This window comes from Lissotriton vulgaris, chromosome 1_1 (genome assembly GCF_964263255.1).
Source record: "Lissotriton vulgaris chromosome 1_1, aLisVul1.2, whole genome shotgun sequence".
NCBI classification, from domain to species: Eukaryota; Metazoa; Chordata; class Amphibia; order Caudata; family Salamandridae; genus Lissotriton; species Lissotriton vulgaris.
Window position 1 is genome coordinate 1,042,099,649 of NC_141685.1, and position 17,711 is coordinate 1,042,117,359.

The window sequence follows — 17,711 nt, forward strand, 5'->3', positions numbered from 1 at the left end:
CTGGAGGGCGGAGGGGAGAGGGGAGGACGGGGCAGTGCTCTCTCTCTCTCTATGCAAAACTCAACTCTCTTGCAAAACTTTGTCTAAACTTTCACTTTCAGAGCGGCGAGGCGTGGTTTCGCGGCAGCATGGAGTAGAGTGGAGCAGAGAGGGAGCCAGCGGCACTGCCAATGAGGCCTTCCAGCCCACAGAGCTCCGCGTGAATCCAGGCTCCTCGACCCGGCCTTCCAGGGCACCATGTACTCCCCTTACTGCCTCACCCAGGTAAAGTCAAAGACCTCTTTCTTGCCTTTGTGTCCTTGTCCGTGCACGGCTGCTTTGGTGGGCACCCTCGTGGACGAGGGATGTGGGTGCGGAATTTTCAGCCTTCCTCGGCAAATGTTTGCATGGCACCTTTCCAGCGTTGCCCTTTTCTTACAGCTGGACATGCTGTAAGTCAGGCTTCTTATTTTTACTGTTGTATACTTGGAAGGAAGGGGATCTAGTTAGAGTTTGGGTTGAATTGATTAAAAAAGTGAGGAAACAGTCAAATCGTGAGTATTAGCACCCAGGACATTTGAGGGGATTCGCCAGGTCTGCAGACTGTGATCGCAGAGTCTGGCAAAGCTGGACTGCTCAACTGAAACTTTGTGCCCTTGGCACTTGTTGTAGGAGGTGAAATGAGGTCTCGGAGTTTGGTGCTAACCCCATGTGCGCTGCAGTTGGAGATGTTCACCACCTGTAGACACTGTCCAGGTTCGACCCACATTCTGTACCTATCTTTTTTCCAAATTGTCCTATTTTCACTTCACCGACACAGGAAGAAACCCCTTCTTCTTTCTTCAAGCTATGTAACTTTCCCAAATAAAGTTTATGGAGCAACAATTTTATGCATATATGCTCAGGCATTTGTGTTTAAAGCTGTTGACATAGAACTACTGATACTAGAACTAGAGGGAATTCTCTGTGTCACTTGGAGTCGAAAAGTAAACCTCGGGTGCTTGATTTGGGATGTATTATCTCTCAAATCTATTTTGTGAAATAGATGTTTTTCAATAGCATATATGTTTTTCAATATTACGTCCTGAAGAATTTTCACACTTCTGCCTGCAGTCTTGTCATTTCTGAGCCCTTGACATCATCCCAATAGTTATTTTTTTTTTTATAAAGAGCTGCTAAGAAGATGTGTCACATGTAGTTGAAGAAAGTGTAGTGTATTGTCATCGTTTGGAGCACAACTATTCTATGCATAAGTGTACCCATTTGCTCCGACGTCATGGGGCGAAATTTATTATTTCCAAGACTGTTGGTATGTATCCTGCTATTTACTCTATTTTATGCCCGTGGCAGATTGCAGTGGACGACTCCTAAGTGCATTACCCTGTCCCCTGGAATGCACAATTTCCTTTCTGTTAAAATGTACTTGTCTCAGGGAAATGGTCTCCCATTGAATTCTGAGAGGATTGATTTGAAGCCAATTAATCTCTTGATTTCGAGGCGTTACTGACTTCTAAATAGGTTGTTTTCCCCTAGATTAATTAAGGTAATGGTTAATGAAATCTGTGCGCTGTACCTCCTACCTTGAGAGGACAGTGAAGGAGTACGCATCTTGACAGCAGGGTGTCAATAAACAGGGGTGGAAGAGAAAAACTAAAGTCTAAAACTTTTTGTAAAGTTTATTTTGTATTCTCCGAGATTAAAAGTAAATTCGAATCTTTGGATTCACTTAAGTATCCCTACTATCTTAATATGTATTCTCTTGCTCTCTTGTTTTATTTCTCTTTTCTTAGTCTCTGAATTTATCCATTTTCTTTCTGTAATCCTGTAAAATAAAATTCTATCGCTTACAGGCATATATGTCTTGTCTGTTTTCTTTTCCCTTTGCCATGTTTCTTAACCACATCATGTTATATAGCCTTTTTATTTTTTTGGCCATCCTTATTGCATTTATTATATATAAATTTTTGTCAGACCAAAGTGGGAAAGGAAGACTCGACCCGATGCATGCAGTTTCTTTTATTTTTTAGCTACATTCCTGAAACAGAATTGGTTCACTAATGTATTATTTTATCAAGTAAGTTTTTACTGGACCTTTAATCAAAGATTTATGCAGTGTCTTTTACTAGACCTTCAATCAAATTGTTTTCAACAAAAGTGAGTAAATATTGTTGAAAGGAAACTTACCTTTATAATCTTCGCAAGTATCCTGCTCATTAGAAAAAGTTTTGCAGGTCTGATGAAAGAGCGGAAAATAAAAGCCTGAGCACTGGCTGGTGAAAAGAAAACTAATGCAAGACAGACAATTTCATAATATTAAGTTGCGGTCACAAATACTGCAAATAGGCTAAGATTCGCAAAGGCCAGAAGTGAAATTACAAACATGACAATGTGCCAATTTGGGATACTGTCTTTGTGTGCTTTTAAGAAAAGTAGTTGTCCCTCTCTAATATATATATATATATATATATATATATACACACACACACACACACACATACACATATATATGAGCATGTGCGAAATTATATGTATATAATATTGTATTGTAAATGTTTGGATGGATGTGTGTGTGTGTACATATAAATATATATATATGTATTTATACATGTATGTGTGTCTGTGCATTTGTTCATATATGTTTTTATGTGTGTGTATATATATATATATATATATATATATATATATATATATATATATATATATATATATTTGACCTATAGATGCATAGCCATACTTTGTACAGAAAAACCCCAACAAACTGCATGGGAGCTGAAGCCCCTTTGCAGTCATCATTGGATTTTACCAATAACCTTTGCACGGTGACAAAACAGCATCAAACTTCACCACTTACAGAGGGGAGTTCAAAGAAGAGAGGCTTATGTCACATCCACATGTCGATTTTTTTGCCAAAGCTTCAGAAAAAAAGTTAAAAAGCTTAAGAAAAAAAAATCAGAATGGCATGCAATTTAAATGTACTACAAGGAAACTTTCTTGTTTGAGCTTTTGTAAAGCGAATGTCATTTTAGTCAGTAGTTTAGCATTAGTTCTAAAATATTCTTTATATACATCTAGGCGAGAATGACAAATAGTCTTCTCACTTTCCAGAACTCTGCAACATACTTCATGCTGATTCTTTTGAACTGCACTCTTTCATATTTGGCTATGCTCCAAGCTTGACAACTTCGTCCAGCATTCAATTCAAATTAATTCAATTAAATCAAAGCTAAGCTTGGTATGTAATCACCACATATTAGGGTAACAGGATACAGTGGCCTAAATAGTATCTGATGAACATATTGTGTCCTAAATTTAATTTATAAAAATGTTGCCACATTTGAGATAGTAATATTTAAGGTTTAAAACCAGAGGTTAGAAAATGCCCTTATTTGCCACAAAAAGTGGCTCTCATTATTCCAAAACTTGAATCCAAATTTTGAGGACATCCAAGTTTGGCGGATTTCAAAGTGACATTGAGGATTTTCCACTTTACTGTAATTACACATTTACACAGACTCTGCATTTAACATACAACATTTCTTTATGCTTGCATAAGGGTATCATTGCAGAATTCCACAACTGGGCAGACAAGACTTACACTACGAAAAATTGCAGACAAATCTAAAAACTAAAATCATTTAAATTGACCAGTGAAGGTCTCAACTGAACCACAAAGCCCCTGATCAAACCCTTATTGGAATAAGCACGTTTTTGGAAACTTTATGATAAAATGGCGGAGAAGGTGGCTAAAACGGTCAATTTCAGAGGTTTTGGGGTTTTAGATCTCATCATAACATTCCTTCATGTATGCTTGGTTAGTACATATATTAAGGGGGAGAGTGGTTTGTGTGTGTATATTTATAACAGGGCATTGAAAATGAACATGACCCAATAAAATATGTTATTTACAATATGTGTACTAAAAAGACACACTAACAGGTTTATTACGGCAAAGCAATTTTCAAATTCAGTAATATTACCACAATGCAGCTTCAATGCCTTAAGAAAAAAAATGTTCATTGTCTCCTAGATTCCGTTCTAGAATCTGTTCACATAAGAAAACAAATGGGGGTGTACTGGCAAGACTTAGTTACTGTGATTGTACCTCACTTCGCTATTTAACCCCTTGTGCTTTGGATGTGGCTGAATATCTTTGTCTATGTCTACTGCACAAGAAAATATCCTAAATACTGATCTGTTGAGTGTGATATATTGTTCATTACCATTGCTGCTGTTGATGAAGGGTAAATGCATCATGACCCTTTTCAAGTTTAGCCATTGTTCATTGTCTTTTTTCAGCAGTCTATTTGTGAAAGCAAAGGAAAACCTGGGCATTTTAAATGCAGTTATGGCATTTTGTTACCCGAATATTGCTGGAGTAGATAAAAAAATCTGTAAGCATAACCACGGAGTGTTATTTAATCAAAACCCTATTCTGAATACTGAACATTTCATTGTAATAAGGGGCCTTTGTTAAACCGGTCTTACAAACAGTAGCTTCAACACTCCCTGATTTCTAAAGCGTTTGTCTTCTTTTTGCTACTATCAAACAGATAGAGCAGTATTCCTTTACTGTTTTCGATACATGTTTCCCTTTTAAAATAAATAGTTTTCATGCTAATTGTTCCAAAACACTCACAAAAGAATTCACAATAGCTACTGTCCCTCTCTCAAAATTTACAAATATATAGTATGTTAATATTGACCCATCTGCCAACATTGTGTTGTTTTGTCACATGTAGTAGTTCTAAACAAATATATTTAACCAGAAGCAAGATTCAGAGAGCTAAATCTTTCATTGAGATAAAGTGGTACTTAGTTGGCCTTCTGACTATTAGCAAAATGTTTTCCTCTGCAAAGTCAGAGTAACATGAATGATGTCTTAGCAGTGATTTCACATGTCAAATTACCTTGTACAATGGAAATAACATGCGATTTGATGTTTGCACCTTAGTAATGACTATGTCTGTGTTAATTGATACTCTTGCTCTAAATAGCTTGTCATTTGGCCAAATTGTATTTTATCTAGCAATATATATATAAAAAAATATATAAGATTTAAAAAAAAAAAAAAAAATATATATATATATAAATATATGTTCCACGTTACCCTTGCTGCTGCTTGCAAAAGATAACAACGACGCCTTGTGTAGCTGGCTGAAAATCAGTTTATTTCTGCCTGACTCGTGTGTGTATATATATATATATATATAAATATATATATATATATATATGTTAATTGATAAAGGCTTCACGCCGAAACGCGTCGTCTTTGTTTGGAGAGTGCACATTAAATATTAAGTGTGCCTGGACCTACCTGGTGTGCCGCTTTTCCTTGAAAACCGAACGTGGAGGTGATTGGGGTATTGCGAGAGAAATATATATATATATATATATATATATATACACATGCAAAGGGCCCAGCCTGTATGAATTTAGGTGTGTATGTTCATGAAAATCGCTTCAGGTTCTGGGACCCCACAACATTGCATTTGAAATATTGATGCTTTCGCCTGTATGAATTGGTTAAGGAAATGCCTATGTCTGTGTTTATTAATACTCTTGCTCTAAATAGTTTGTCATTTGGCCAAATTGTATTTTATCTGTCATTTTATAGATATATATATACAAATATTTATATATATATATATATATATATATATATATATATATACACACACACACACACACACACACACACACACACCACACACACACACTGCGTAGTGCGGTAGGGAAATGCTGTTCACACTGATTGCACAGTGCCGGATCTTTGTCCGCACTGTGCAATCATCGCAAGCAGCATCTTGCACAGTGCAAGCGGTCGTTTTCTGCCGCTCGAGTAGATTTGTACTTGAGCTGCAGCTTTCTCAACGTGGACTGGTAGTTTCTCATATGTGACCACTCGCAAAGAGAAACCTGACCTCCCCTCATTGAGCATCTCGCCGGGAGGTTTATTTTCCACACTCACGATCGGCAACTTGATGTTGCTGATTGCGAACGAGGAAAAAGTCTTGCAGGGATGTTGATTTTGCTCGCTTGCGGTTGCCAACTTGACGTTGAGGACCACGAGCAAGCAAAAAATGCCCACTACGCGTTTTTGCACTGTGCCACATGCAGTTCGCGTAGTGGTGCAAACTCCGCCCGCTCCGCGAGCGTAGCGTAGTACTACGCCCAGGGTTAGTTAGGTCAGTAATGACACCTAAAGTGCATCCCCCTTTGCAGAATGGGGTCTACCCTCTCATACTTGTGGCATTTCTTTCCCCGGGTAAACAGATTGAAGATTAACATAGGTATGCAAACTATAACACACACAAACCAACTTGGTCTGATTTTAGCGTTAAAATATTATGCACACATTTCAAAGGTACAAATATGCTTACAATAGATGAATCAGGATTTTTACTAAATAACACAGAAATCCCAAAAAAGATCTATTGTGGGATTTGTCTGTATGCTAAGGTCAAGTTAAATATGTCCCATGAATGTTTGCTGTACTAGAGAGTAAAAACGAACAAGGGGATTTCCTTTACAACCCCCCAAAAAGGATGCTCATCAATAACTTTCAAAATGTTGAAGTGTGATTGCCAAATATAAATGTAACAAACATACCGGAATGGAGATACACACTGCCAAATCTGTATTACTGTATTGATTACCACTGTTGAGTGTGGCTAAGAGGCATCACTCCTGAGAGACCAAGCCTTGAGTGAGTCGTGGTGCAATAGGTAGCATATCACTCGCTGCTCACCTATATGTATGGTTTATACCTCCGTTCATTTGCACACCTAAGTATATTTCAGCAGACCCAGAACACATTCTCTTTGCATAGGCCCACGCTGTGAGTAGTCAGGGTTCATAGGTTGATTTTTCAGAAGTCCTGATTCTTCTTCCCCATATCGTGGAAATAATATGAGATTTGTACATTTGCACTGTAGCAATACATGTCAGAATCTATGCTTATTACTGAATTTCTCAAAATAAAATGCATTATTTGGCCAAATTTATTTTCACAGGCATCATATAAATATATTTATGCCTTGGCAGTGAAAATAAAGAGGCCCAATAATACATTATGTATAGCACAGCACTAATAGCAGTGAATGTCCATTTTATTACAACAGTACAGAGAAACTGTTGCGAAAAAACAGTTTACCTCCTCACAGATTTATAATTACTTTATACAGACAAACAGTTCTTCTAACACGACCCCTCTTGACTCTGATTTTACCACATTGCACATATTTATTCATTCTTGTTTTAGTGAAGAAAAACCTTGCTTTAAAAACAAATACACATTACAAAGGCCGTAGTGCAATCCATCATATGCAGATATCTCAAGTGTAATATGCAACAATGGTAATCAATAGCGTATTACTTTCTAGACATTTATCTGTGTGTGTACGGAGGTGCAAATAGTATAATATTGTATTTAGTTATTTTCAGAACAACATTTTTATTGTTTTCTTGAGAGAGATTGCAAATAGACCACAGTACTCCGAACACCGGAGGGGCTGGGAGCATAAAATCAAAATGCACAGAATAGCAATCAATACAGACGTTCAGATAAGCATTATTACAACAACTCTCCTATCCCCCCGCCCCATATTAACTACCCCCTCCCAGATCCCACCCTTACCCCTAGCACGATGTCCACACAGGTCAAAGAAAGAAAATAGTCATGAAACAGGTAGTGCATACTCCCCCCCACCCAGGTTCTTAAGGCATCTGTTCTGCAGTCACATCACGCTGTGCTGGCGGCTCCAGCCACAATCCCCTGTACTCCGCCCATCTCTTCCATATCTTGTAGTGCTTCCTGGGGCAACCTCGGGCCTCTAACACTGGACGCTCCAACCCCATACAGTAATCGAATCCCTTTTTTCCACACTCCCACCGGGGGGGCCCTGGGGTCTTTCCAGGTTGTATTTAGTTATTAACTCAATATGTATTGCTCCATGCTCAGTGTTATATAAATTATGAAGGGATTTTCTACATCAGGGTACTGGCTGTACTGCAACTATGTAAGATTATGCTGTGAGCAACGCTTGAAATAAAATGTCAAATAAATACGACCAAGGTTACCCTAAACCCAAACAGTAGTCTTAGGGGTATATTCACAAGAACGTGTGATAACTACCGCAAGAGTAGCGTAACATAACTTTCAACATCGCAGCCTATCGCGGGAAAACAACTCTGTGACAATGTGGAATTCACAACACAGAGGTAGCATGCGATTGTTTGCAGAAACTGCGGCTAATACTTGCGACACAACCACCTCGACGGAGATAAAAAGACAAACCCCAACGCGAAAAAAAAACCTGCACTGGGCAAAAGCGCGATTACAAAACAGTGACAACCAGCGCGAGGGCAGCAGTACTCATGCGCAATGCAGGAAAAAGCACAAGAACAGCTCACAGAAAATGCCACAGAACAAAATTCATCAACAGCGGAGTACCGCAGATACACCCTGGCCAACTGCAGAGGCCAACATGTACACCACAACAGCCAAGCACCGTGGAAGAACAGAACCGACAGGCACACCGCATGAAAGAGACCAGGGGCAGACAAATCAGAGCCGCAGTAGCGACACACACACCGTGCAGCATACGCACATAAGCAGAAGTGCACCTCGACATCGACAACATCCCGTTACAAACAGCAACCCCTCCACAATTGAACATAGGACACAACTGGTTCCGCAAATGTGCACAACCTGGCAAATCACATCTGTAACCGCAGGGAAATGTTACATGACAATGTACAAGTACAACCGGTAACCTGCAAATATGTTTTAATCACACTTGCAGTGCAGTTGGATATCTTCTATTGTTGCATGATTGCCATGGACGGTCACAATGTGACGTGCTCATGAGAAGTAAGTGTCAATGATGATATTCCTACGGGCCATTCCTGCCGCTGCTGCAGTAGGATGTGGGCCACCTGCCCCATCACCACGATCATCGGCCGGTACCTCTGGAACTGGGATCCTTGGGGCCCTGGTGCGAACACAGATGTTGCGCAACACACAGCATGCAACGATCAGCTTGCACATGATGTCCGGACTGAACAGGAGCTTCCCACCTGTGTGGTCCAGACACCTGAAACGTGACTTCCACACGCCAAATGTGTGTTCAACGAAGCCCCTGGTGCGTATGTGGGCCACATTGTACTGCCTCTGGGCGGGTGTGGTTGGGTCTCGGAGGAGTGTCATCATACAAGGGCAGAGTGCATATCCTTGATCACCTGTGACAGTGCAGGGAGAAAAGAGTAAATACTTGGTTCGGCAGGATGTGATGGCAGGTCCACCAATCCAGTGACGCCTGTGCTGCCTGTGTGTGGGGTGAGTGTAAGCCAGCCCGCAGGGAGTAGCTGATGCTGGCAACTACACCAACAGTCATCAGGCACTCAGGAATGCAATGTCAGAACTACAAGGGGGGTGACATGAGTCACACAGGGCTAGTGTCCCCGGATGCACAGCGGGCGACACAGGCCCACTGCCACGGGACGCTGACCTGCGGGAGACTGGGGTAGGGTCATGTGGGCAGAGCAGTACCTCAAATGTGTCATGGCTGCATTCTGCATCTCCACACGTTCAGCTGGTGTGTGGCTGTGGTGCCATTAAATGTCTGTATTGGGTGCAGGGGTAGCCAAGGATGACCATGAAGTGGTGTGGTCGTGTCTGGTAGGTGGTTGTGTTAGTTTAACATGTTGGATGTGGTTTTGTCACAGATTCATCCCCACAGTTGTGCATGGTGCTTTGAAGGCTTGGGATCTGTGGTGTGCTGAATTGGTACTTACCAAAGAGCAGTCCTGTTCCATATGTGCCATCCGGGAAGCGCAGGTTGATGGCGGACTGTCGGAAGATGAACGGATCGTGCACACTGCCTGGGTAGTTGGCGACGACATTGGTGAAGAGTCCCCGGTGGTCCACTATTGCCTGCACATTGATGGAAGGCGTGTGCTTTCTGTTGCGGTAGTGGTGTGCAGTATCCGCAGGGGCCACAAGTTTGACATGTGTGCCGTCGATTGCCCCCAAAACGGCAGGGAATCTGCCTATGGCTTAGAAGCCTTCCTTTGTCTCCAGCTGTTCCTGCGCGGTGTTGGGGAAGTAAAGGTACTTGGGTATGAAGCTGAGGATGGCATCCAGGACAGGTGTGATAAACTTTGAGAGGGATGGCTGTGAGGCCCCTACGACTCTGGCAGTTGTTGGTTGGAAGGTACCAGAGGCCAACAGGTGCAGCGCAGCCAACAGTTTTGTCTGCGGAGGGATGTTGGTTCTCTGCTGTGTTAGCACCATCAACCTGTGGGTGATGTGGGTCATGATGTGGATGATGGTTGTCCTTTTGAGCCTGCAGTGGACATTGACTTCCTCGGGCATTAGGTCTGTGAGAGTGGTGCGTTTTCGGTAGGTCCACTGTCTTACTCTGCGCTGCCTCTGTGCTGGTCCGGCGAGTGGGGCGGGTCCGGATCCTGGGGGCGGTGGTGGTCCTGGGGGTAGTGGCGTTGGGTGTTGTGGCCCTGTTGGGACTCTGAGCTGCATGATGAGTAGCTCCAGGGCGTCGTTTGTTCTTCCGGTATGGCTGTGTGCCCGGCTCCGTTGCCTACTGCAGGTAGTCGTCCGTCTTTACACCTGCTTGAGGCAGATGTTAAATACCTGCGGATACCACAGCTTATCGACTGTTTTTGGTACTCTTCACGGACCTGCCAGTTCGTTGTGAAAGTGGTATTGTTGTTTTTTCGTGTGTTCCTGCATGAGAACGCCTACTCTGCATCTCATTGGGGTTAGTTGGTGGTGTCCGCCGTGGTGTTAGGTTTTGTGGCTGTTATCGCTGGAATTCTGGCGATGTCTGCTGTTTGCACCAGCTTGTGAATGGGGTGTTAGTTCTATCTCCACTTTTGATGCGTTAAGGTGGAGATAAATCAGAGGTAAGTCCTTGTGAATATGCCCCCTAGTTTTGCAGTGCATGGTCTGGCATTTTATTGATTTTAATTTATTTTCCGCGCTGCTTTCCTGTGCTCCCGTCAGCTCTTTTGGAGCACTCTGATAGGATGTGACAGCCTCTAAACTGTTCTTCGCAGGCCTAATTGAAAAGATGATCATCTCTTCCTTCCCCATGGCGAGCATGTTAAGGCACTAAGTATATGTATGATATATTCTTCACTTCATCTGTGGAGTCATTGATTTGCCCCTGATTTGTGCACCTCATCCTTCTGCCAAAGTACTTTTTAACTGTGCTACTAAGGAATGGCTTAGCTATGAAAAGTGACTACCTGCAAAGCATTTTAAGAGTAGCGAGGCATCTCAAACTTCAGGGGCTTCACGGAGATTGCGTCAGCAGCACATTTAACAAGCATTGGCAACTCCATCTACGTTACTTATAACAAATAGTGCCTCTTCGCTTATTGGTGAGTTTAGGTGCTCAGTACCGCATCATACATGCACTCTGTTATTCATTTTTGCCCTCATTCATCCACTCACTGAATTATTCTTACATTCATCCACAATAAATTACACATACAAACTCATCAATAATATGCAAATTAAAATAAAAATAAGTCGAAAAACTTGTCAAGCATATGCATGCATTTAAGACTAAGGAAAAAATGAAACACAACAGTGAGCGGCCATTTTGGAAAGGTATTGTTAATAATGAGTAATTGCTGTACTAATCCAAAATGACTGACATGTTTCTACTAAATGTGGCAGTCATTTTAGATTAGCAACCCTATGATACAATCTGGATAATACCCTTCAAGTTAACCCTGCACCTTGGAAGCAGAGGTATTGTGGGATACTGTGTACTGCAGATTAAATGAGCAAGTGGCAAAACAATATAAACACCTCCCAAGTGGACCGAACAGGCATTCTCACAGTGCAAATCTTCTACCATAAGGGTTTATAGCGAGGGTACTCAATAACAAACCCTTGACTAATATGTTAATGTGTGAGATTCCTTGCCTACTACTGTCTTCCAGAGGAATCCATGTAACAAAATACCTGTATACAAGTTTTACCACAATGTAATAATAATCCATTGTTACAGGCATACTGACTTTCACATATGTGTTTCTCAATACACAAATCAGGTCTACTGCCTTTGCTGTAACTATTCATAATAAGAGGCCAGACCTACGGCATCTGAAAGATAGGATCATTTACAGACACCATAACTATTTCATGCCTAACCTAATTAACACAGTCTTTACCACAAGGCAATTGTTTGAATACAGTCATAAAATAAAAAATATAAATACAAATATGGTTTACAAAACAATATACACCTCCTCTTATATTGGTATAACAAGGATTCTTAGAGTGAACACCGAAAACCTTGCCTCCTGTGGCAATATGTGAAAATCCTTAACGTCTACTGCAATTCATGACGTTTCTTGTAACAAAATACCTGTGTACAGGTTATACCACAGTGTAATAAAAATCCAACCTTACAGGCCTATTGACGTTAGCCTATGCCTTTCACACTAAATAAGTCAAGCTCACTGCCTGTATCAGAACTTCTCATAATAAGACCTCAGACCTATGTCATGTAACAAATGGCATCATTGAGTTGTCATCTTAAGCAATTCAAACCTACTGTATTGAGTATAAGCTTTCCAACAAGGCATAAGGTGTAATCTGTTGATATTGATCATTATTTGCAAAACACTACAAATGCCCATGGGTGTCTTGGTGCTAATGTCCGTAAGAAACTGTTATGTGGTAGAATGAGATTGGAGAAACTAAAGCGAGGTAGGAAAGAGCCAGGTTTTGAAGTGTTTCCTAAAGATGCTCAAATTTGGTCGACCTTTCAAATGCCTAGTCAGCCAATTCTAAAGTAGTAGGAGCAATAAATAAAGCTCCTCCCACACCAAGAGGACTGTTTTAATTTTGGGGACGATCACCTTTTTAGATGTTGCAGACCGCACACATCTGCTTGCGGTATACCATACATTTATTTCCTTTAAGTACTCCGGGCCCGTGTCATGTAGAGCACTGTGCACTGTGCATAGTACTTTAAAGGCTGCTCTCGCTTTTTACTGGAAGTCAATGAAGCTCCTTCAATGCCTTGGAGACCCAATGGAATTTTTGAATTTTCTTGAGAAGCCGTTTTTTAATTTTTATATTTGTTTATTTATACTTTTTCAGAATACAAAGTAGGTAAACATACAAAGAAAAAGAAGTAGCCAAGGCATCAGTGCAAGTGAACAAATAAGGCATATGCAGTAAATCAGCATAGGTAATCTATAGGCCAGAAAAAACACGGTGAGTGGATGAGCCATACTTAGGAGCGTCTGAGGCAACATAGTGAGAGAAATCATATTAGGGGGGGGTTGGAAGTCACATGGTTACCGGTTGAATGGCTAGGAGGTTCAGGTGGCAGTGACAGTGTCAGGCTGTGTGTCAGAAAAGTCAGCAACCGGGTGTGTGAGCAAATATGTTGTAAGAGGGTCCCCAATTGTCTCGGAGGCGGGAGGATAGTGGAAGCAGCTCCTCATACGTACACATTTGCTCCTGCCAGAATACCATATCTCGGATCCAATTCTTAAACTTGGGTGCCCGGCCCCGGCCCCTTCTACATGCAATATGCCGTTTGGCGAGAAGGAGGCTAAATGAGACAGATTGTCTATATGTCACTGTTATAGGTACGATGTATCCAAGGAGGGCGAAGAGGGCAGTGTGTGGAAGTTGTAGCAATGTCATCTGGTGTAGGGCTTCTGAGACCTGGTGCCAATATCCCTGCACAGCAGCACAGTTCCATGCCAAGTGAAGAAAGTCAGCCCCCGTAGCCCCACATCTATCGCACCCATTGTTATCACGCAGCTGAAAGCGAATTTTGTTGAGAAGCCTTGCAGCTGCATTTTGCAGCCTCTACAGTTGGTTTAGAGGGCCTTGTTGAATGCCCAAATTAAGGATATTACAGTAATCTAAGTCTTGGCAAGACTAGAAAAATTATGACTGTCTTAAGTAGCTCAAATGGAATAAAAGGTAAACATTTGGTCAGGCCTTCAGGATAAGGTAAGTTTATTGATCTGATCTGTGAAAGAGAGTTGAAAGTCAAAGGTTACCCCCAAATTGCTTACTTTGGGTACAGGCTTGGGGAGAGAGTCTCACAATTGTGGACCTTAAGGGCCTCATTACAATGTCATGCAGAATCTTTCCGCCCGACACGTCTCTGAATCAGGACTAACCGACTCACAGTCGGCGGTTCATCCCGGCTGATTACGATGCGACCGAACACTGTTTGGTCAAATTCCCATCGACTCCTATGGGAGCCAGTGTTCCGCCTGACAACACAAGCTCCTATGGGGGGTGTGTGGAAAACTCTGCACTCTGTCGCAGGCTCCCCATTGTGCGTGCCACACTGTGCAGGGTTTTACAGGGGAGTCCCTTAGGTACCCCCTCGGGCCCAAACCCGCGGCCACAGGATAAAGGGGGGCCTGCCAGGGGCTCTCATGTCAGTTTCGACAGCCTTTTTGTGTTAGACAGGCCGACTCGGAAAGGCCGTTGGAAACTGGCATCATAATCGCTCGGTCAGAAACTCTGTCTGTAGAGCTGTATGAGGCGGGTCCGACCAACACAAATTCTCTGAGAGCTGGTCGGAACCGATTCAGAAAGACCATGCAGTTTACAATTTGACCGCAAACATCATAATCTTTCAGGTCAATTGTAAAACGACCGAGCCGGTCGGAAGTGTTCCGACATGGTAAAGGAGATTCCGACTGTCAGGAGGAAGTCTTCACGCCTGACATCGTTATGAGGCCCTAATCCGTGTTTCAGAAGGAGGTGTCTTTCCAAAAAAGTAGCACCTCTGCTCTCCAAATTCAGCCTCAGGCAGTAACTGCTTATCCAACTGACTATTGATCTCATGCAGTTGTTAATACAATATGCCACCTCTTATACGTTACTTGTGATTGACACTACAATCTGTGTTACATCATCATAAGAGATGGTTGAGAACCTGAAGGATAGAATCAGCTTGTCCAGGGGAGCCACATAAATATTGAAAACCTCAGTGATGACCCTTGCAGGGCACCGCAGGGCAAAGAGAAGGTACTAGAAGTGAATTCCCCAAAGGTGACCGATTTGTACCTGTCAGTGAGGAATGAACGGAGGAGTTTGTAGGCTAGGCCACCGATCCCAATCTAAACAAGGTGTTCCTTCAGGACTGCATGACTCATAGTGTTGAAGAATGCAGATAAGTCCAGAAACACCACCACGGCCTTTCCTCTCTTAGCCATGATGTGTTGAATTTCTTCGGTGGCCAATACCAGTGCTGACTCAGTGCAATCGCACTTCCTGAAGCCAAACTGAGCTCCATCCATAATGCCATTTTTATCTGAGTTCTCTGAGAGAGCAATTTTCAAATTCCTCTCAAGGAACTTTGCTGGCAAAGGGAGACGCAAGATGAGATGTTAGTTTTTTTCCTCAGCTGGTTAAGGGAGGGTTTTTTGAATATGGGGAGGAAGGAGGCTTTTTTCATTCTAAGGGAGTAATCCCCACATTAATGATACTGTTCAGTAGGCTAGTGAGCGGAGTGGCTACTGTTCCTTCTACATCTTGGAGAACTTTTGGTGGGCATGTGTCGGAAGGGGCTCCTGATTTAGTGCAATCAATTAGTTCTATCCCTCGTTCAATAGATAGGGGTGGAAACTTGCAGAGCTCCGAATTATATTGTACCAGGGTATTGTGCCCTAATGTCCGGGGGTTGGGGTCCGACTATCATCAGATACCTCATGAACGGTCTCTACTTTGGTCTTCAAAATTTCTACTAGCTTGTTGCAAAGGGGTTCACTGGGCGGTGAAAAGATTAACAACAGGTGGACAAGAGAGCACCTCAACTGTTTTAAAAAGCCTTTTAGAGGAATTTTTCGCTAAGGTAATTGTTTTGGTGACGTTTTTCATCTTTTTCTCCTAAAATCATAGTTTTATACTCCTGCATGATTGTTCTTCTACCTAGTTCTATCCCCTGCATAATAATTACACCTCCAAACTTTTTCCTGTTGTCAACACTGCTGTTTCATCTCTCTGAGTTTGGGAGAGAACCATGATGCTGTCAGAGACTTCTATAGTTTTTGACAGGTTTAATTGGAACCAGTTTATCAACTGCCTCATTGATCCAATCAGAGTGGTTTGCAGTGGCTAGATTGGGATCACATGAGGTGAGGAAAGGTTTGGTAGGCACTAGCCTCTCAGTAAGTTCTGACCTATCAATCTTATTCAAGGCTCTGACCTTTTTTCCTTGATCTGTTATATTCATTGGCAGTTTAGTGGCTGGTATGATTATGATGAAAGTTAAAGTCACCTATTATGGTGTAATTGACATATAGCATATGTGACTCTACAAAGGTAGTTAGGGTCTCTAAAACTTAGCTTTGGGACCTGGTGGTCTGTAGATCAGTAAGCCATAAAACATGCAGTTGCTTATTTTATATTTAAAAGAGAGTGCTTCGCTGTCCGCTATTGTAGAGGGCTCACATACAATCTCCAGATGATCGTGATATATTATCGCTAATCCTCCACCATGTTTACCCAACCGGTCTAATCTAGTGATGACATAGCCTACTGGCAAAACTACGGTCATGTCTGGGTTAGAGGATCTGCCCAAGGTTCCATTTAAAAAGCTATGTCGGGCAAGGGCTGTTTTGATTTTCAGAAAGTTGTAGAACTCAATGCCTGTTAGGTTATGTCCAGCTTTCAGTTTGGCAAACATGGTGGGATATCCCCCTTCTTCTAGTTGGTCTGGGTGGGAAATGCCTTTCTCTATCCATGTGTCAATCTCACAGTACATGGCAAACATCAACAGACTAGGACACCGGGTATCACACCTCTACAAACTTCTACACCCAAAATCCACCAAACTTAATGGGTAAAACAAAGCAATAATACACTTAACGAGCAAGAACTGGCTATATTATGGACCTCTGCCTCACGCAATAAAATCTCCATGGTACTTTCACAAACAAAATTCTGGCTACTTCATAAGGCTTTCTGGACCCCTGCATGTTTATTCTCACTAGACCACAGGGAAGACGCACTTTGCTGGAACTGTATCATGGAAAAGGGGGACCTAGCACATCTTATCTACCATTGCCCAACACTCAAAACATTCTGGGAGAAAATCTTTTGGTTTCATAAACAAAGCACTGGGCTGCTTGCTAACAAGGGAAATTTCCTCCCTCGCCACCTCGTTCATGACCACAGAACTAAGATCAGAGCAGGACAAAGACCTACTAGACCTGCTGCTGACAGCGGCTGTAAAAATGGTCCTGGCCAACTGGAAGGACACAAGTAAAACATCATACAAAGGCTGGGTCAACTGGGTTACGCACCTCAGAGGTGTGGTTAACATTGCACAATAGGGGGGAGGAGCTTCGCTGCCAACCAAGATGGCCGCGTGAGCTCGGCGCTCCGAAGACCTCCCGATCCTCCGCAATAATCCTGTGATCCATCCTGTCCCACGATTGTGGGAATCGGTAGCTAAGCCGGTCCTGAGGCGGCACCCGCTTTCGGAATGAAAATCGGACATTCCTAGACTCAGTTAGCTCGACGGATCCCGGAGGCTCCGCCCGCATCACTGGCGACCGTTGTGGGGTACAGCGGTGTCTCCACATGGTACCTCCCTGCCTACGCTTCTTCATCCCGATGGGTGCTTCTGATCCTTGAGCGCCTTGCTGGGCGGCCTCAACACTGGACTTTGGAGATATCGTCGTGTACATTGGGCATACTACACTGGACT

At 42.5% G+C, this 17,711-nt stretch overlaps 1 protein-coding gene across 23 annotated transcripts in view; it reads left to right on the plus strand.

Annotated features, from left to right (window-relative positions):
* Positions 1 to 17,711, plus strand: part of NFIX (nuclear factor I X) — a 1,679,708-nt gene that overhangs the window by 682,389 nt on the left and 979,608 nt on the right. For all 23 annotated transcript variants that reach the window (XM_086962266.1, XM_086962273.1, XM_086962361.1 and 20 more), the window contains one exon: positions 102 to 264. In XM_086962266.1, the coding sequence (XP_086818392.1) occupies positions 238 to 264 (27 nt within the window). In that variant the 5' untranslated portion in view covers positions 102 to 237. Of the gene's footprint in view, positions 1 to 101; positions 265 to 17,711 lie in introns of those variants that run through there.